Below are 21,681 nucleotides of genomic sequence, written 5' to 3' on the forward strand. Positions count from 1 at the left end.
ACTTACCTCCCATTAATGTGGAGTTTAATAATTTAGTCCGGCCCACTTACCTCTTTTCATTTCGTAGTTCTCTTTTATAGCAGATTTTCATTTATGAAATTGATACCGACATACTTGACCCGGCCATTCTCGTAAGTTTATGACTCATGCCGTAGCATTATTACTCGTAAAAAAATAAATCTTGTATAGGAAAACAACTTCCATGTAACTACCACACCCTGTATGTAACTTTCTCTAATATATCGAATATTTGAGGATCACGTATTGCTACAACACTTGTGGTTTAAGTTAAGAAGGCATATATAAATATAAGTGGATAAAATATTATAGTAAATAACATATAGATTAGCATAAAAGGTAGTGAACCTATATAACTTTACTTTGAAAATGTGACAAATTGATAGGAAAACCTAACTAAGTAATTAATGGCAAAGATTGGTTAGGAAACTACAACGGGCAAAGCTTGGCTAAGCCGCATATGTCAGAGTTTCTAGGCAAAGTTTGGTTACTTAGTTCGTCACCTTGGTCGAACCCTTGTAAGGGAAATCACCCAACGTTTAGCCATATCACTTCAAACTTAAAAGTAATTTTAGAAGAGACAATCTTGATTGAATATAGTACTTTGATGGAGGTATAGCTCTCAAAGTGTAAGAGTACTTAGCTCAAGGTTCGAGCACAAAGGTTATCTACATAAGAATGATGATAAGCACGTCCGATGATGTCTACTCTTTTTATTATTATTATTATTATTATTATTATTATTATTATTATTATTATTATTATTATTATTATTATGTGTGTGTATATTTTATTCTACTCATTGATACATTTAACTTTACTATTTGATGCTCTTAGAATAAGTGACTGTACAATTTCACCATTCCAGTGTTTAATGTGTTGGAAGGAGTGGCGGTACCACATGAGAGGCAAAGGGGGCAAATACCCCCTCCAAATTTAGATTTTGTCATATATTTTTAAAATTTTTTATTGATTTTTAAAAATTTTCTATAGGTTTTTAACATTTTGACCCCTTTTATATTTATTTTTCACGAATTTTTAATTTTGCCTCCTTTGAAAAAAAATTCTGGTACTCTGTTGCCAAGGATAGGAAAGGAGCTAGCATCCAAGATATGAGATTGTAGTTAAACCTTTTAGGATGTTAATAATAGAATTTGAACTCGTGATGGGGACACACTAATTCCACGGGTGTTGTCGGTCAAATGTAATCAACGAAAATAAATAGACATTCTTCCTACTATATATACGATTTAAATTATATATATTTATATAGGAGACAATTAAATAAGAACAATTTTAAAATAAAAACGGTGAGAACACTTTAAAATCATCATTTTAATGCATTAAAAGTTTATAAAACTGACATATTGCATAACTAATTATCATTATTTAAGTGTTTAACAATACATTGATTCATCAAAATCGAAAAAATCACGTTTTTTGTTGATGCATTATTTTGATGAATATGCATCTAAGATGGATGCACAAAGCAAAAAACATGATTATTTTGATTTTGACGGATGAATATGTTGTTAAACAATTAAATAATGATAATTAGTTATGCAATATGTTAGTTTTATGGACTTTTAATACATCAAAATGATTTTTTTAAGGTGTTCTCACCGTTCTTATTTTAAGAGTGTTTACACCAAAGTGTTACCCTATTTATATATACTATACATATACGTATAGATCGACACATTTTACTAGAAAATGATTTTAACTTTTCGCTAGGAAAATATATACTCGTATCATGAATGCGACGTACGACAAAATTGCATTATGAAAGTTGATGGAAGTTTCCATTTAGTGGGTAAGAATTGACCTGAAAGTTGACTTTTCTTGTCAAACCTTAAATATATTTAGTGTGGTCTCACATTTCAACTTTGATCGCGTGTTGCAGCCCCTGATTGTGCATTATGACATCACACGAGCAACATCCGTTTGTTTGCGTCACCTCTCACAGGCTCAAATAATATATTACTGCACTTTCAAATATAGAAAATCTTAATATACAAATATACAATAAACCCTTTGTCAAAAAAGTGTAATGAATAGAGTTTCTCTGGCAGGATGGTGTTTGAAGAATATCGATCATAGTAGGGAGCACGTGCTAATACGGTCCGGCCGGGTTGGTTTAGACCTTCAATTCAACATTCTATATAGTCGTGTGTGTTTATGTTAGTGTATCACTGATCATCGATCACAAATACAAAAATGATACAAAACTAAAATTAACGTGTTAAGGAATGTATTCAAAACGATTTTATTTGGTACAACATTCCTCGGTTAGATATACTTAAACCCTGAGAGAAAATGCGTACAACCAAACTATATATATAATCGACCCAAATCCATATTATATATTAATCGGGGTTGAAATTTACACTACTGCATGGGTTAGTATTACGATTTACATGTCTAAGAATCAGTTGTGTGAAAACAAAAGAATGAAATGTCACTACTCCTAGCACTAGGAGGTTGATCAGGACAATATATATATATATATATATATATATATATATATATATATATATATATATATTGTAGGGTACGTTTGACGAAAACTATATATGTATCATGCCCACAACCTTGCACTATAGGTGGTCAGGCCAATGTTCTTTGCACTCATGAGATTTTCTACTACTATATAAGCACTACTTGGTACACAACAAAATGATGTAAAGAATTAAAGCGTGTGTGAAAATTAAATAGAAAGCCCAGTTCAATGGCAGCAGGCACCTGTCTAGATTGTAAATGTGTGCTTTTTCTGCTCTGTGTCTTCCTCCTTGTCTTTGCTTCAAATGGTGTACCAATATCCAGTATGTATTTATATATATATTCTTGTTAATTATCCATTGTTGATAGCAACAAATTACCCGAAGTTTTATTGATGATACTAACAATACATAGTTAATTTTTGTTTTAACAGGAACTAGAAACCTCATGATTTTGGATGAATCTTCAAAACTTCATGACCAATTGCTTTCACCAAATACCAATCTGGTAATTATTGAGTAATTCGGTTTTTTCCCATCTAATCCAGAGGCGGAGCCAGAACTTAACGTTTGGGGAACTCAACCGTATTTTTTTGTTATCGTTGTATGCAATATAATGTAAAAAACATTACAATTTAATAAAATGTTAGTAAAATAGAATTTAATTATGATGGTTTACTTTAATGGGACAAATGTAAAAGGTTTTATTTGCACCACCACGACTAGAAATCAGACATTTATAATTTGGGGTGGCTCGGTTGAAAAAACTATTGTACTAGTTGGCTATAAGCTAGTGGTGCAATGAAAAACATAGACGGTTGGTGGGGGCTAAGCACCCACCAGTCCCCCTACTGGCTCCGCCATTGATCTAATCCAACATATATACTATTTTCGTCTCATTTTAAGTGTCCTAGTTTGAGTTTCAAAATCTTTCTTTTTTACTTTGATCGTAAGTATTTTTTTATGTATTATTTATTAGTCGATGAAACTTATATCATTAAAAAGTACAATAAAAGCCAATTCATCCATATACTTTTTACATCAAATGTTATATACTACAATCAGGAGTATTTACGGTCAAATTTAAAACAAAAAGACTCAAAAAAAATAAACTAAGAACTTTGAAAATGGGACAGAGGGGTACGTTTTTGGGGCTTTTATTTTCTTAGCTTATCCGGCCACACATAGATACTTACAAATTTACATGTACATTTCACCGTGAGTTTACTCACAAAGATTTCCTTATTGTTTAGTTTATTTAAAGGTGGAAAGTAAATGAGAGGAGATGAGAAAATTATAAAATGCATTCTTAATATTTTTTTAAGTGTGGAAAGGGAAGGAGTGTAGAGGGTTAGAGGGGGAAGTGTATTCGTTTTTTGTTTCAAAAGTTTTCCCTCATTTTTTAGGTGATTAGGAAGGAAAACTTTTCTTACCTCTCATCCAATTTCCACTCTTAAGTTAACTAAACAATACAGTTGACGGTCAAAGGCCCTTTGTTAAGTGTTTGGTTTCTTAAAGCATTGATTTTAATTTGTTGTGTGAAAATTAATCAGGTGGATAGTTGGGAGATTGTGAAGATGGGAGGAAGAGTGAATTACTTGGAGGTAATTAATGATTATCCAGGATCAGGCGCTAACAATCGTCACACCCCAAAGGGGCATCGTTAATCATGACGTCCTCAATCTAATTAACCTATATAACTTTTATACTAATTCTAGTATTTTATAACGATTGAGAATAATTCATATATTAGTTTTGAAATCCGTCAATGGTCGTACGTTCGTTTTGGCTATATATATATATGTAATACGTGGTATTTACTGTTTACAATGATTAGGATTATGAGAATCCAATATTTGGCTTCCGACGGTGAATGTATTTCTTTCTTTAATTATGAGATTTGTTTCGTGTTACTAATGCATTAACGAGAAAACAGATGAATTATTATATCTATGAATAAAATGCATGGTTCCTTAACTGAGTAGATCTTAATTCTAAACTGTTTAATTATATTTATGTGAATATGTGATCACAGCAGTACGCACATAACAAGAGTAAGCACCCATGCGTTGCAGCGGTAAGTTGGTGAGGGTGATAGATGATAAAGTGTTATAGGTCATAGAGTGTGATAGCCAAATGTCTTAACCTTACGGGTTCCGCTATCGGATTTAAAAATTCGTCGAAGGTATATCGAATGACATCTCTAATGAAAGAGCATAAAATTTTAAGAACACTCATATATTTTTTATAATTTATGGAAGCATAAATTATTTATGGAGGAGATAAAAAAAATGATTGGTTGAGATTTAAAAAGAAGGAAAAGGTATAATAGTTATTTTAGGTAAATATAGAATAAATAAGAAGGGTATTTTGAGAAAGTAAATGTTGAAACTTAAAATTTAGATATGAGTAATTTGCTTTATAATATTATATATATATATATTATACATAATTGGTGATGCAAAAATTTTTAAAATTGCCATAAATGTTGATGATGATATCAAAGTACGTTCGGCTTCAGATTGGAAGTTTATTTTGTTTAATCATCCATACACTAGTATTGAGGATCAAAACTCATAAAAGACATCAGTAAACAGTTTTTTTCTTTAATTTTTTTCTTTCACCGTGAAAAAAGAATACTCGTCAAATTCATGTTTTCATATATTAGATTCACTGTGAATTTGATGCGTTTTCATCTCAAATAAACGTTAATACATAGATATGTATCAATGCAGATTTTTTTCGATTATATATATAGCCGGGTGTTGTTAAACACTCAGATATAATATAATAACTAGATATAAAATATATTTTTTTTTTTGTATTTTATAATACATCAACCTGAAAATTCAAAGTATTTTCTTTCTTTTTATTTTATAAAATTTAAATCTTAATTTAAATCTTATCTTAATATTATATTAATATATATATTATAAGATAGTTGAACCAATAACTTATGATCAGTCAATCAAATCGCTCAATTTCATCAAATTATCTCTCGCTTATGTCATCATTTAGATTAGCTATAAATTAAAAACTCTAATAATCATTATCCAAATATATTATTATATTAGTATTTATATTAATTTGTAGAAAAAAATCTCATTAATTTATTTTTTTTATTTTCTATCAATAATTTACATTTTTTAGCCCTCAATACTTAATTAATATTTATTTTTAGCATCAACTTAAGGAGATTTTTTTAAAAAATTACTAAAGGTATTTATATTTAATTTTTTAAAGTTTTAATTGTTACTCAAATCAAGAATCTTAATTGTTATCAAAAAAATGTGAAAATAATCCTAATTGTTATCTAATTATCCTAGGACATGTGATTAAAAGTAAACCTATTCGTGTTATGAGTCCGCATCATGATCAAATACATATATTTGAATGTCAAATACAGGATCACAAGTATGTTTATATTTTAATTTCTAATTATCTTTAATAATAATATTAAATTATGAGTACAATTGGTTTCAAGAAATCTATAATAGAGAAATTATTGGAGCATGTGCCTTGTGGAATGACTACGACAAACAATTCCATCAATATGTCTCAGCTAATAATGACAGTGAGAACTTGTGATCATTGTACTACAACTTGCAAAGTATAACACTTAGAACCGTATATGTTCAAAATTATAAGTTTTTATGAATTAAATATATGAAAATCTAATATTGATAATATCATAAACCCCATGTCCGGTGTTGGACACGGGTCTAAAATCTAGTAATCATTTATGCGACTATTCGTGTATATTATATATGTAGTGTATTTCAAAAGGGAAGTGATATTTGTACCATTTATTTTGATTGGTGTACCACAATTATGCATTACCGGCTTGTACTGTCAGTTATACAATATGTACATTGTGGTACATTAATCAAAGTTAATGGTACGAATATCACTTCCCATTTCAAAAGACTAAATATCAACTCAATTTTTGGCCCATCATCCGTTGGCTAAATCAGGCTCAATGTACATAGATTTGGTCTCTTATTTTTTACTTTTAAAGTTTTTAATAATACATGTGAGTATAGGCCCGTTTCTATTTTTAGTCATTATTGTTGAGTATATTAAGTGATTGAATGAATTAAAAATGTATGTATATATTAAGTAAACTATAAGTAGTTTACAGTTATTTTTTTGTTTATTAAGTAAAAAAGAAACATAAAATTTGGCTGAATTATTATTTTACCACATTTGTGCAATTGATACTTATATAATCTTATAATAATACTTATACAATGTGGTAAGAATATTAAAAGACTTGTACAAATATCACATCCTTATAAATATGGATTATAACATGCCTATTTTGCTATTCACAATTTCATTAAGGAATATATTACAAAAGACTTTTTGTTAGAAAGTTGCATAAAGTCTGTTACAACATTATAGCAAAAGAAAAAAGCATTGTGAGTTTTTGGAAAACATCAATAAAAGTTGGATTCCTTTAAAACGAGTTTATTTCTCTAATTATAGCAAAAGAAAAAAAGCACTGTGAGTTTATTTCTCTAATAAAACTTCAATTTGTATATTTCCACCGAAATGATTAGCTTAACAAACAATCACAAATCACAAATTTAGGGATATGAAAAGATAGATTTCTCTAATTAGTCTGTCCTTAAACACTTGTGGGTTACTAACTTGTAAATTCAATATTCAATATAGAGAATAAAGACTTGATGTTTCACTACACCAACCCCCATAATAACAACCTTATAAGATACAAAACGACCACCTTCAGAATATATCATACATATATTTCAAATTACAACTTTATAAAGTCGTATCATATGACATTACGAACCCTGTCCCAAAATCGTTTAACTATATAGTAAAAATCTGAATCTTGAAAGGTTTACATTTGGCATGCTATATAGCATGGCTACATATACAAGCATTATAATAAACTAATGAAGAGCTTTTTATATTGTGTTTGATCAGTCAAGTCCAAATTCGAAATGTAATTGTTGTGTTTGCCTATAAATTGGGTGGTGGGCTGGTATTTTAATATATAGCAAACACCCTTTGACCACTTTAGAAGGCGAAGCAATCATCGTTCACCCATTCCGTTAGCTAAAAACAATTATGCTTATAGAGCATAATTGTTAAACTCTTACGAGTCAAGAGTTGACTCTTACGAATAAAGTTGATTTATACCAAAAATAAATCGACTCGTTAAGTGACTTGTTTTTGTCCACTCTTACGAGTCGTTGTGTGAACTTGGACCAAGCACGAGTCGTAAACTTATAATTATTGTGATTTGATACTATGGTTATATATTATACTTAATTTGCTACATTATTTTGTGTGATATCTATGTAGTTTTGATCATTTTATTTCGAATTTGTAGATAAATTGTAAGTTTATGTCTCAAAACTGTTGATTATGTAATATTTTGGTATATCTATTAAGATTACGAACTTATATTTTGCTTCTAAATACGTTACATATATATAATTATATTATATTATGTGGTACTTCAAAATGTCCTAACTCTTACGAGTCGACTCATGTTTCGAGTCACGAGTAAAAAAATCATCTTTCCGAGTCGAGTCAAAAGTTACAAGCCGACAACTATACTATAAAGCCACTAAATGTTATTCCACAAAGAAATATTTAGATTCTACTTAAATATATATAAATGGAAATGATTAATCCTCCTAATCAAATAGCCTAATAATCCTCTTAACTATGAGATGACATGTGAAAAAATCATGAAACAAGATTAGAAAAAAAAATTAGTGGATACCGCATGTCACCTTCTTAGTATATTCGAAGGATTAATTATTAAGCAAATTGGTTAAAAGAATTTATCATTTTCCACATAAAAATGGAATTTAAAATATTTTAACATATCTTTTTGGTTAGCAATAGCATTTGCCATAAAAAAGCAAACAACTATCATATAAATGGTCGAGCAATAGATTTTAAGTTTAAAGAAGATGTTTTAGAAAAATAATTTGAATAGAAATATCCTAACTAAAGTGAAAGACTTGATATGTAAAAGGGTCATGTTGAACATAAGCAAAGTAGATATCATATTAGTTTTGTCGATAAGACCAATAATGAATTGTTATCGATTTTTCTTTAATTAATAAATTAATGGATACAAGTACTCACTGTGGCTTCGTGGACACTCGCACCACACAAGCTTTTCCCAGCTTCTTAAACCCTCTGTTAAGGTTTCTGTTCTGCCGTCACTAACACGTACTGACATACATACAATATATCAATATATATATCTTCCTGTTTCTCTCCGTGTCTGTCCATTCACAACTCTTCTTTATAATACAGGTATGTACGTATATCTTTTGTATTATTTTTAATATCGTAAATAATAGTAATAAGGGTTAATATATAAGATGATACTCTGGCGTTATTAAGTATGACCTGTGTGGTTTTAATTTAATCTGTTTAGATTAACAGACTTATAGTTTTTACTTGTTTGAATAATATTTCATGAGCTAAACCAGTGATTATGTTGGTTTTGGGCATGGACGGAGCTACTTTGGGGGCAGTGCCCACTCCAATTTTGGTACAATGGAGTTTTTCAAAATTTAAATGGCATGTTTATAATTTTTTTTTTTAAAAAATAAGAAAAATTAAATAGTAGGATATACATACAAATGTTACATCCGTTGTTATAAGCTTATTCTTTGAAAGTCATAGGTCATCGAAGCATTAATTTTGAGATAAATCTCTCCATAGACAGAATAAAAAACTTGAATTGTTTTGATTTTTAATCAAAAGAATGAAGAAAGGTTAAAGAAAAAGTTTTCTTTGTTTGATTACGTAAATGTGTAGTACGTCTTTTGTAAAAAAAATATTTTCTTTCCAGTTATTATATATATTTATTACAAACAATTAATTATAACAATGATAATATATAGTCATGTAGGAAAGATGTATACACAAGCTAATTATTAAATATTAGATATATTTTCGACTTTTTGCATTATGATAGAATATGTTTAATTTCATTCAACAAGACCTCGTCCGACGCGTGTGGCCTTTTTTTTCAAAATAAACTTGTATTTTAAAATATGAGTGTTACACCCGGTGCGAGAACGAAATTCTTTTGAGGGTTAAGGTTTTTTACATTCTCAAATACGACTCTTATAAATATGACAAATAACTTTTAAAATTGTCCCCTCACGAAAAATTTTCTGGCTCCGTCTCTGGTTTTGGGGGTTTTGGAATAATGGCTAAAATAAATTCGCCCCACAGTTCATATTAGAACATTTTCTGGCGATTCATTTCTACATGGGAATGGCTAGTGTACCTTGTCAAGACCGCGCTTTGTGTTAAATTACCGAGTTTCTAAGGGTGCGTTTAGTTAGTAAAAACTCCCATTGTTTTCCATTTTTGTTTTAAAAGAGAACATGGAAAATACAAAATGCGTTCAAATCATAGATTTCAAAAAATGTTTTCCATAAAAACTGAAAACAGTGTTCTTATTTTCTACCACTTTTCCATAGAAAATTTAAAAACACTTTTTTATTGTTTTCCACTTTTCATTTTCCATTTTCTAAATTTTGAAAACCTCAAATTGTTTTCCATTTTCTAAATTTTGAAAACCTCAAATTGTTTTCCATTTTCTATTTTTGAACACGTTTTTAAAATTTTCATATGTTTTCTAGAGATAGAAAACTCTTTTTATTTTCTATAAAATTAGAAATGGAAAACTAGAAAACATTTTGCACGACTAAACAAGCCCTAAGGATTTAAGAAACTACTGATCATGTTTGTACAATAGATAGGTTAGCAATATAGTATAAAAGAGTTTCAGGTGTCAAAATCTGTGTACGAAAATGCCATATGGGATTTGTATATATAGATATCAGCGAGTTAGGGACTGTCCATATCTACTCACTAAAGGGTCCACACAGGCAGGCACCCCTTTGAGCGGTTGTGGACTGTTTGTTGCTAATTTTGACATCCGTTCTGTTTACCAAGGACAAACACATTCGTTAGTGACCAGTTCTCAGGATAAGACCATTTTATTTGTCACTAAACACAGAATTATGACAAATCTCTTTCTTTTTGCTTCCCTAAGGCTCAAACCAAACAAAATATAATATACCGTTACTTTAGCTGGCGTGGCTGCTATTTGTAAAGGTTATCTCTAGTTTACTGTATCCATTTTTGTGCATATTTTGCGCCATCTGGTATCAAACTTTGAACTTTTTTTAATATCCTCTGTTTGTATTCTTCAGGATATAAGATGGCAGCTACATCAGCAAGTACCTTTTCTATTGGATTGATATCAAGAAGTTCCAAAGCTAGTTCATTTTCACGATCAAAAGCCAGTGGAATGAACTTCGATTCAGAAAACTCTCTGAAGAATTTTAACGGCCTCAAGGCAATATCCATAAATTGCAAATCTGGATCCTCCTTCATGGGCAGGGAGAGCACTGCGGCTCTTCAACAATCTTTTGCTCGGAAATCAGGAAATCAGAACCAGGCATCAGCAAACACCTTTCAAGTTCAGGCATCATTCAAAGTGGCTATTCTTGGAGCTGCTGGTGGTATTGGCCAGCCCCTATCTCTTTTGGTGAAGATGTCTCCATTGGTTTCAGACCTCCATCTTTACGATATAGCCAATGTCAAGGGAGTGGCAGCTGATCTCAGTCATTGCAACACCCCGTCTCAAGTTCGGGATTTTACAGGAAATGATGAGTTAGGAAATTGTTTGAAAGATGTAGATGTGGTTGTTATTCCTGCTGGTGTTACAAGGAAGCCCGGTATGACCCGTGATGACCTCTTTAACATTAATGCCGGCATAGTGAAGACATTGGTTGAAGCTGTGGCTGATAACTGCCCTGATGCTTTCATTCATATTATTAGCAACCCTGTTAACTCGACTGTACCAATTGCTGCCGAGGTACTGAAGCAGAAAGGCGTATACAATCCTAAGAAGCTTTTTGGTGTTACCACTCTTGACGTTGTCAGAGCGAACACCTTTGTTGCTCAGAAGAAAAACCTGAAGCTCATCGACGTTGATGTCCCTGTTATTGGAGGGCATGCAGGAATTACCATTTTACCCTTACTGTCAAAGACAAAACCGTCAGTTACCTTCACCGACGAAGAAGTGGATGATCTCACAGTTAGAATCCAAAATGCTGGGGCAGAGGTGGTTGAGGCCAAGGCTGGTTTAGGCTTGGCAACACTATCCATGGCATATGCAGCTGCACGGTTTGTGGAGTCATCTCTTCGTGCACTTGATGGAGATAGTGACGTCTATGAGTGTTCCTTTGTTCAGTCTGAACTCACAGACCTCCCGTTTTTCGCATCAAGGATTAAGCTTGGGAAACATGGTGTTGAGGCTTTGATCTCTTCTGATGTTCAAGGATTAACAGAATATGAGGAGAAAGCCTTGGAAGCTCTTAAGCCCGAGCTTAAGGGAAGCATAGAGAAGGGTGTAACTTTTGCAAATAAACAAACAGAGTCTGCTTGAAGTTCAATGTAGCATAATTATAAACCATGTAGTTCGAGGTAACAACAAAGGTCAGGGCGTATGTTCATCACCAAAACGGAATCATCTTCAGTTTTGTAGTTTGAACTAAGCTAAAAGACTGTTGAAAATTTGTGGTACTTTTTCGATTGGAAGGTTGAAGAGCTCAGAGCTGGATATATAACTTTGCCAGTGTTCAGGTAATAACAGAGGTCAGGGATATGTTCATCACCAAAACGAAATCATCTTCAGTTTTGTACTAAGCTAAAAGACTCTAGAAAATTTGTGGTACTAAGTTAATAACAATTGGTGTACAATTTTTGATTGCAGAACAATGTACAACATAATAACTTTGCCAATGTTCTTCAAACATGACTTCGAAAAAAAAATCATGTTCATTTATTTGCATTTTCCAGTTTAGAAAACATGTCTAACTCTGGAAATGAAACAAGGTAGACATTTATAAAAGTTATCTAATTATCAGGGTCTTCTCTTTTCAATCAGCATTTCAACTTGGAAGTTTAATATGGTTGCATTTTCTGTTTTTTCGGATATTTTTATAAGAAACTTTCTTCAAATAGACAGTAACACACCCCAATCATGTATCTGCTGCGAACAATATAACATAGATGGTCAAAAAATTCTACCAAAAATCGTTACATGAACATCGACCTTCCCTAAAATGATGAAAGCGTGTACGATCTCTTATAACCACCTCTCTACTATAAACACCCGAAAGCACTTTTGCAAAATTGTGGCAATCAATACATATTCGCAGGTCCTTTGCCACTCTTATCTTCGTCCCAGGTGGAGTTGCTAGAACTCCAAAAGCCATGGCCAGTTTCTCACTATGAAGAGATAATCTTACTTCCTTTTCAGATGTTATTTCAGCAACATAACCGCCTATCTTCAACTGTTCCTCTATTTCATCCAACATCTCATAAACTTCATTAATTCGAGGATGCGAAGTATCATCGACTCTAAATTCATGTAATTTCCCTTTGAGTTCAATCGTACTGGTGCTTGGAGTCGTTTGGATCCCTTTCTCTTTCATAAGTTTCCTCAATTCTATTACTTTCTCCCAGTTTCCAGCAGATGAGTAAATATTCAAAAGCAAGATATAATCACCCGCTTCTTGAGCTTTCAGTTCAATCAAATGCCCAATGACTCGTTCTCCAAGTGTCACGTGGCCATTTACTTTGCAAGCTCCCAGCAGAGTTCTCCATATTGTTGGATCCGGTTTACATCTCATAGAAAAAATAAGCTCATACGCATCTTCAACCAAACCAACACGACCCATGAGATCAACCACACACCCATAGTGGTGAATATTAGGCACCACACCGAAATCTTTCATACAATCAAATATCACCCTTCCTTCATCAAGCAGCCCCGAATGACTGCAACCAGAAAGCAACGCTGTAAACGTTTGCTCATCTGGCTTGACACCCGCCCTCTCCATCTCCCCAAAAACATCAATCGCTTCCCTTCCACACCCATTACTCGCAAAACCTGAAATCATCGCAGTCCAAGAAACAACATCCTTATACGGTATTCCCTTAAACACTTCATAAGCCTTGTCCAGCTGCCCACACTTAGAATACATTGCTACAAGAGAATTACATACATTAACCGCACGATCATAACCACATTCTCTAACATATCCATGAACACGCTCACCGAACCCCAACGCACACAAATGACCACAAGCCTGAAGCAGCATCAAACAAGTAACATCATCCGGATCACACGCATTCCCCTTGCTCTGCATCAAATCAAACACACCCAACGCATCACGCGTCCTATTATTCTTAACATAACACGAAACTAACACGTTCCAGGCAACAACGTCTCTCACAGGCATTTCATCAAACACCTTACACGCATCCCCACAGTTCCCACAACCCGAATAAAATTCCATCAAATTAGTCATCAAAACAGTATCAAAACACCCATCTCTCAATACCCTCCCATGAACCTGAAGCACACAAAAAACCAAACAACCCTTAACACAAGCCTTGACAACAAACGAACTCGATAACGGGTTAGGATGTACGTTTTTTCGCAACATATCGCGGTATACGTAAAACCCTCTTTCGGGGTGAAGGCTAATTGAATGAGCTTGGATGATTGTGTTGTAATGTGTGACATTTGGTTTCAAGATTTGGGAAAATATTTGGAGGGAATATTTTAAGTTTTGAAATATTGTTGTTGATTTTTTCAAAAAAGGGATGGAAAATGTGGATTGTTGTAAAAGAGATGTGCGAATTAAGTGGGCATGGATTTGATGTAATTGGGTTGTTTGGTTTGTGGATTTATTAATGAGTGAGATTAGTGATTCCAAATGGGGTTGGTTTGTGAAATGACTAACAAAAGGAGAATTTGAAGAAATTGGTTTCATGGTTTTTCATCGGCCGAAAGAAAGTGTTTGTTTAATTGCAGACAATGAAACAGAGTTAAGAGTGGTTTGTCAGTTTGTTTCAGCAATTATGAATTTATTGAAAGTTGTAAAGAAAAAAAAAAGAAATATCTAACATAACACTTAAAATCATATATATTTAAAATTATAAACTTTTATTACTTAAATGTATAAATATTTAATATTATAATATCGTAAATCTCGTTTCCAGTGTTTGACATAACTCTAAAATCTAGTACAATAACAAAATAAATACCAGTTATATTGTATAAATCTACTTAATTCGGACTGTGACCCGTTTCGTTAATGTAGTAGTACCAAAATCGATTTTAGAGAGAACAATTTTGAAATCAAGATATTCAAATTAAATACCATGAGTTTGATATTCTATTGACTATCTTTTTTTAACGTTAATTAATTTTCTAACGACATGTTTATATATATATATATATATATATATCTAACCCTACTTTCAAAATAAACTCATTTTGAAAACCTCAATCAACATTAGTACCAGTATTTTTCCAATTGCAACGAATATTTAATTTTAATGTTCATCAAATCATAAACTTTTTTTTTGAAAGGTGAAATTCGCTTGAAATTTCGTGTCACGATTCGATATCGGAAGGTCTAGCATATATTGTCTTAATCGGATCCGCATTAAAGAGCTTTCTCAAAGTAGAAATGACTATTTCAAATACCCGATATGGGGAAAACCCCCTACTAATCCGTCCGAAACTAATAGTCAAATACCCAATTAACTAATTTAAATTTTTTTTTTTTTGAAAGGTAAATTTCGGGAAACTTCGTATGCGATTCGACAATGGGAGGTTTATCATACGTTATCTTAACCGGGTTCGTGCTAGAGAGTTGCCTCGAATTAAAAATGCCTATTTCAAATACCTGATGGGAAAAAAACCCTCTACTAATCCGCCCAAAGACACGACCATTAACAGGGGTAAACTCTGTTCCCTCCGACTTGAACCTGAGAATATCCAAACCAAGCCCTCATAAAAGGGGTTTAATTCATATGTCCTCCCCAAGACTTGAACACAAGACCTCATGTAAGGGGTGATCATTCAACCATTAAGATAAAGCTCAAAAACAACTAATTTAAATATATAATAAATGTCATTTTAATTGACACTCTACTAGGAACTACTAGTGTATGTCCTAATAAATATCCCTTTCAGTTATTTATTCAAAAAAGTAACACTTAACTAGTTAAAAGCTACTGTTAGTAGTTAATTTATTAGGGGGGAGGGAGCCGAAGAGGAGATGGCTGCGAGATGGAAGCGAGCTGCGGAGGTTCGAGCGAGTTCCGGTTGCCACCAACGCGAGATGGAAGCGAGCTGCAGGGCGCGAGCTAGGAGCTCGCAAGAGGTTGAAGAAAGCATGTGTCATCAGGGACTAAAGGTGCCAAATTTTGAAACCTATAGTGACCGTTGGGGGGGACTAAAGGTGGAAGAAAGATGGAGCTAGGGACCTAAAGTGACAAGTTGATGAAAGTTATTTTTTTTTATTTTCTTATTTATATTACCCATTTAAACTTCCAAAAACACAACACACACTCCATATAAATTCCTAAAATGACATTTTATTTATTAAAATAATACATTACAATATAATTAAAACTACTTAAACTAATTTAAAAGTACTTAATATTACAACATATTAAACACTTATTTTTTTTGTTCGTAAACTGCTTCGGCATTTATGATCAAATGGTTTAAGTTGATGGCCGCACCAGTAAGTTCTTCCATAGTTTTTTCAATCTTGTCGATCTTACCCTGCAAATAAGTAAAGTATTGACACTCAAGATTAGTACAATGCCCGGTTTGTATATAATCGTTTTCTTTTTTACACCATTGCCTCTTCGCCTTTAGTTTTCGAGGATATCGGCCATGATACTGTCATTCACTTGATCGACAGTCATTGGTGGTTTTCGGTTAGGGGCATTTGATGAAGAAGCCATTTCAGATATATAGAAGTTTGAGTTTTGATCTGAAATCTTTTATAAGGTCCCAGTATTTATAGGTAGATTACAAAGTCACTCACTCATTCTAACCAAATGGCGTCCTCATCATCAAAACACAATCACCGACCTCATTTGACCGAAGATGAGATGAAAACATGAATCAAGGTCGATATCAAAGAGGACACCCTTCTTCAAACTGATCTCTCCAGGGTCCTGGGTTACCTACGCAAGAAAAGACGAAAATGCGAGCAACATGTTGCTATTATAGAAGCACCAGGCCGCAAGGTCTCGAAGCACGAAGAGACATATTCTTTGTTTCTGCAGGATGAGATCAAGAGGGTCAAGGGGGTGGTCAATGATGTTTTTCAGGCGGGTCACACGTTGGGTGACCAATGCACTTGGGCCGAATTGTACCACAACAATTGCGGGGAAGACAAAACAACGAATGAATTCAAATGCCCGGAACACGACAAGTGGTGGCTCAACGAACGCGCTTACCGTGGATTAGGAAATATGTCAATCAAGGAAGATGAGAATGAAGAGTAGTTATGTTTTTTTGTAAGTTATGCATTGTGTGTTTTTATTACGTACGTGTGTGTTTTTACTTTTAAAATGTAATGTTTTTAAATCTTATGTAATATTTGGTTATTAATAAAAGATATAAATTAAAAAGGTGTAACACCCCAAAGATTTTAAGGTAAAAGAAATTAACCCCTTTTTATAGTTTTGACATTAAATTAATTTCCTAGTATTTTATATTTGGTTTTGGGGTTAATTTAGTTGGAACTTTAACGGATAGCGGGTATTTTAATACCAAGAAACTAGATGGGACGTGGCATCTCCAAAGAGTGCCAACCCTCCTTTTCTTTTGAGTCATCTTCCATTACACTTTTTCTTCTTCTTCTCCTTCATTTTCATGCATTCTTCTTAACTCTTCCAAAATCAAGCCTCATCCTCTCTAATTCAAGAATAAAAATCATAATATTCATCACCATCAGTTCTTATCAAACAAGATTGAAAAGCTAGGGTTTGTGGGTTTTGTGTGGTGGTGGCCGAAAACTTCAAAGAAGAAAGGGGAAAAGAGGATTTTCAATTTAAGTCTTAAATTAGCTCATTGAATCTTGAGGTATTGAATTCCCTTAAATTAGTTTTTATCTTTCTTTTGAAGTTAGGGTTCATGGAATGAACCAATTTGGGGGTTTTTGATAGAATATGAATTATGGTTAATTTTCTCAATTCCTTAGTTAACCTAGTTGTCATTGAGTAATGTGATGTGTTTGATTATGAAAATTGATAAGTTCATGTGAAAATCTTAGTTAATGAGAAAAGATGAAATTTTTCTAGTTATTGAAATGTGGGTGAAAATGGTAGGTTGAACTACCTAATGTTATAGTTAAAGATGAAAGTAACTCAATGACAAATGGGTTGGGTTTTGGGTTTAGAAAAGGCTAGTGATTGTGAATGGCTAGGTTGAACTAGTCTAGTTGTGAAGGTAAGCTTATGCATTTTACGATATGATTTTAGGTTGAAGCTTGTTTGTGATTGTTGTTTAGCGTTATTCTCTTTGTTGCGGAGGAGGTGAGTATATTTGCATACCCTTATGTCTACGTTGGGTCAATTACCATGAGATGTGAATATTCCAAGCATGGTAATTGATTTGGCACGAAGCCCATGCGGGGCATTGTTTATGAGGCCTAAGAACCTCCGGGGCCTAAGAATCCCGATAGTCATGATTGTTATGATTGTTTAGCTTATATGGATCCATATATGTATTGTTTGTGTGCAAGGTGAATATGTAAATGTAACATGACGATGCCATAGGTTACATGTGAAAGTCCTTGTACTATGCCCTCCTTCGTATTCGTAAATGTATGCAAGTATATTCACTAAGCCTTTGCTTATATTTTAGTTGTTAACCCTTTTATAGGTAGTTCCGGAAGAAGGAACTAGTGTGTTGATTTGAAAGAATTGAATAGAGCTTGAAGTTGACTTTTGCAAGACATTTGAAGGTATCAGGTCATTCTTGGATGAATGACACACTTTTGGCTTTAGAGGCTTAGAAATCCCTCTCCCTTTGGCTCTTGGTACATTCTAATTTGTTGGTCATGCTTTTGTTAAAATGTGTATGAATGATCAAGTGTAAAGTCTTAGCACATTGTGAAGTTGCACTTTGGACGAAAATAGCGTCAAAATGGGTAAATGACCCATTGAGGGTGTTCGTGGGTTTTGAAACTAGTTGATGTTGTAATTTTGTTCAAAATATGTCCATATTGTTCTTGGTCATCTTTGAAATGCGTTTTACGAAGTTCATGTTGAATTGTGAAGATTGCAAGTTTGTTCAAGTGTTGAAATGGTTTAGAGTTGCTGATCAGGTGGCTCATTGCGGCGCAGTGGGGGTGGTTTTGCCCACTGCGGCGCAGTGGAATCCCACGTAAACAATTTCTGTTTCTCCCACTGCGGCGCAGTGGGGGTGTGTCAAACCCACTGCGGCGCAGTGGGGTATTATCTCTTTCAGGGCCGAGGTTTTCCACTCCGGCGCCGTGGGGAGTGCTCAACCCACTGCGGCGCAGTGGGGTGTAAAAAAAAAAAATCTTGGTGTTTTCGGTTTATCGAGTCGGGTCCTTTCAAAAGGGTTAGTTATGTAAAATCTATAATGTTAAGGATAAATTATTAAAATGTGAATAAAAGGTTGGGAGTTTCAGTTGCCACTAAAAAAAGGTTGAAAAAAGGTTGGAAAGTTGAAATGAGGTGGAGTAATTTGATTGGTTATTTGAAGGGAGATAAAAAGGCTGAGGCTTTCGGCTCCCTCCACTCTTAGCATTCAAACTCTCTATCTCCTATAATATTGACTATTGGGTATATATATTTTTTGAAGGACAATCTCCTTTCACATTATTTTCTCATATACATTATACATTTAGTCCTTAACGTTTAAAGTGGTTATTTTTTAGGAGACACATCTCGAATTGTATTTCATTTTACCATACAATGATGGATGTCACTTAGATTATTCTATATTTTTATGATTGGGTTCATGCTATATCAAAGGCTCAGCGTGACAATATGACATCTCCCAAAAAAAAAAAAAACAGATAAACATATCACCAGGATTAAAGCAATAGCGTGTGGAAAGTAACTACTCACTGCTGTTTTTTTATGGTTTTTGTGTCTTAATATATCGACAGTGCATAAGGGAATTTAAGATAAACAGATCTTACCTCTACTTCAGTAATTAAAGAGGCTGTATTTAGGTTCTACTTAAATGATATGAAGAAATCTTCAATATTTTTACATGAGATAAGGATTGAATCTCTAACCGGACGTTTATCACTGATTCAAATCACGCTCTTTAGGACAATAGCATGTGGGTAAAGTGCAAATGCAACCACCAATTGTGTTGACATCATTTGCGACGTATAAAGTGGTTGAAAACCATAAATCATTAACATTGATTAAAAAAATACGTATTAGAATAATAAAGAATAAAGTTTTCATACCCATGCCTTGATTCACACCCCTAACACCCACAATCTAAGTTAGGGTTTCCAAACACTAGAACTAAAAGAAAAGCACTGGATTCGAAAGAAACATAGTGGAAGGAGGCATAGATATATGGTAGACAGGTGACAAGTGTCATAATGCTTAAGCATGGTTTATTCTTTAGACAAGTGTCATAATGTTTGATCATGGTTTATTCTTTAGATGATAATAATAAAATGCATATGTAAGAATTATAACAGCGCATTTGTAATCTTTTTATATATAAAATAAAATATATGTCCGTACAACATTGTAAAAAATATATATATTTCATCGTCTCATATTAAATATTCAATTTCGACTTGTCAAATTTTTTCCCTTTAACACAAATCGTCCCTGTCATGGTACTCAGCTTGCAGGTTAATTTCATCCCTAACTTTCATACAGTTTTAATCCAAAAAACTTTGCTCCGTCAACCGTTTTAGTCCTGGCCATAAACGTCCATTTAAAACCAAGTCACGTGATTCACACATGATGGGTAATCTCGTATATTGGCTTAACAATACCCAGAGTTAATTACAGAAATCATCCATGTTGTAGACGGTCACTTGCAACTTTCATCCTAAATTTCATCTTAAATTGGCTTAACAATACCCAGAATTAATTTACGACAGGGATGAAACTCTTGTTTGTATTATATAGTAGTTGATGAAAGGTATTTCAATGAAAAGTATATGTAAACTCAATCCATTCATATATTTTATATGAAGTGCTATATAATATAAACAAAAGTTTTACGGTCAAAGTTGAAAGCATAAACTTGACAAGTTAAAAATTAGACATTTAATATATGACGAATGAAGTACATACTAGTGGTGATATAATTGATTAATTTGGTATGTTTAACATTATTATTATTATGTTAACGTATAATACTTATTTTCTAAAAAATCTCAAATTTTTAATCTATCATGTGTCTATACCAAAGTTTTAAATATTTATAAACCAAACAATTGCATGATTGGTTTATGTACTGTAAAACCCAACCAAAGTTGTACGGACTTATTAATTTCACATGGGAAGTTTCCTAGACTATAAAGCATCATGTTTATGTACTTTCATCTTGTATACTTGCTTCCCTTGAAAAAGCCAACCTCTCACGTTCTCTTTTCGATTTCCGTTTTGTCTGAAGATAATTAAAGATGGGATTATGCTTGCTAGATATGTTTAAAGATATTTCTCAATATCTTTTAAGAATCATTACAAAGAACGTTACTATTTTGACAAGTTCATTGATCAAATGTTAAAGATCGATCGAGTGTAGGATATGATATTGGGATGATTTAGTTACATTTTCTCAAGAATCAAAGAAAATATGGAACTGCAAGGAATTTGGGCCTTATAGCTTGGGAAACCATTTCGTGGGATCTAACTAGAAAATGAAATACATCTAAACATACAACGTATGATATAAATAAAATACACTGTTTATCATGAAAAGTGTGTATATACAACATTATTGAAATTAATAAATTATTAGAACTAGAAGTTTTATACCATGTGTTGCGGGATCTCAATTGTCCTGCTGAAACGGTAACACCATTTTAATATGTTTGCATTGAAATTTTGATTGCTTAATTACTATCAAGAATATGTTTGTTTAAAAGTGTGGAAAAAAAACTAAAGGTAACCCGTAGTAAAAACCCAAACGGGATGTGATATGACAAAAATATCAATATATTAGTTTAGAATTCAAGTAAGTGCGATGTAGCAAAATGCAAGTGGTACAAAGTATGCCACAAAAAGGTTGGAGGACTCAAAA

The 21,681-nt window shown here is 32.9% G+C and overlaps 2 protein-coding genes across 3 annotated transcripts; one reads left to right on the plus strand and one right to left on the minus strand.

The window, feature by feature from the left end:
• The first annotated feature begins 8,649 nt into the window (after positions 1–8,649).
• Positions 8,650–12,311, plus strand: LOC122586743 (malate dehydrogenase, chloroplastic). 2 transcript variants are annotated; one of them, XM_043758732.1, is made up of 2 exons: positions 8,650–8,822; positions 10,745–12,311. In XM_043758732.1, exon 2 carries the CDS (start codon positions 10,753–10,755, stop codon positions 11,983–11,985), a length of 1,233 nt encoding a protein of 410 aa, XP_043614667.1. In that variant the 5' UTR covers positions 8,650–8,822; positions 10,745–10,752; the 3' UTR covers positions 11,986–12,311. The 2 variants fall into 2 exon arrangements, with proteins under 2 accessions (XP_043614667.1, XP_043614668.1); XM_043758733.1 differs by lacking the exon at positions 8,650–8,822 and adding an exon at positions 10,550–10,646.
• Positions 12,312–12,608: 297 nt separating this feature from the next.
• On the minus strand, positions 12,609–14,430 carry LOC122586740 (pentatricopeptide repeat-containing protein At3g47530). The gene has a single exon (XM_043758729.1). It carries the CDS (start codon positions 14,381–14,383, stop codon positions 12,626–12,628), a length of 1,758 nt encoding a protein of 585 aa, XP_043614664.1. The 5' UTR covers positions 14,384–14,430; the 3' UTR covers positions 12,609–12,625.
• Positions 14,431–21,681: the final 7,251 nt, after the last annotated feature.

This window comes from Erigeron canadensis, chromosome 2 (genome assembly GCF_010389155.1).
Source record: "Erigeron canadensis isolate Cc75 chromosome 2, C_canadensis_v1, whole genome shotgun sequence".
Taxonomy (NCBI): Eukaryota; Viridiplantae; Streptophyta; class Magnoliopsida; order Asterales; family Asteraceae; genus Erigeron; species Erigeron canadensis.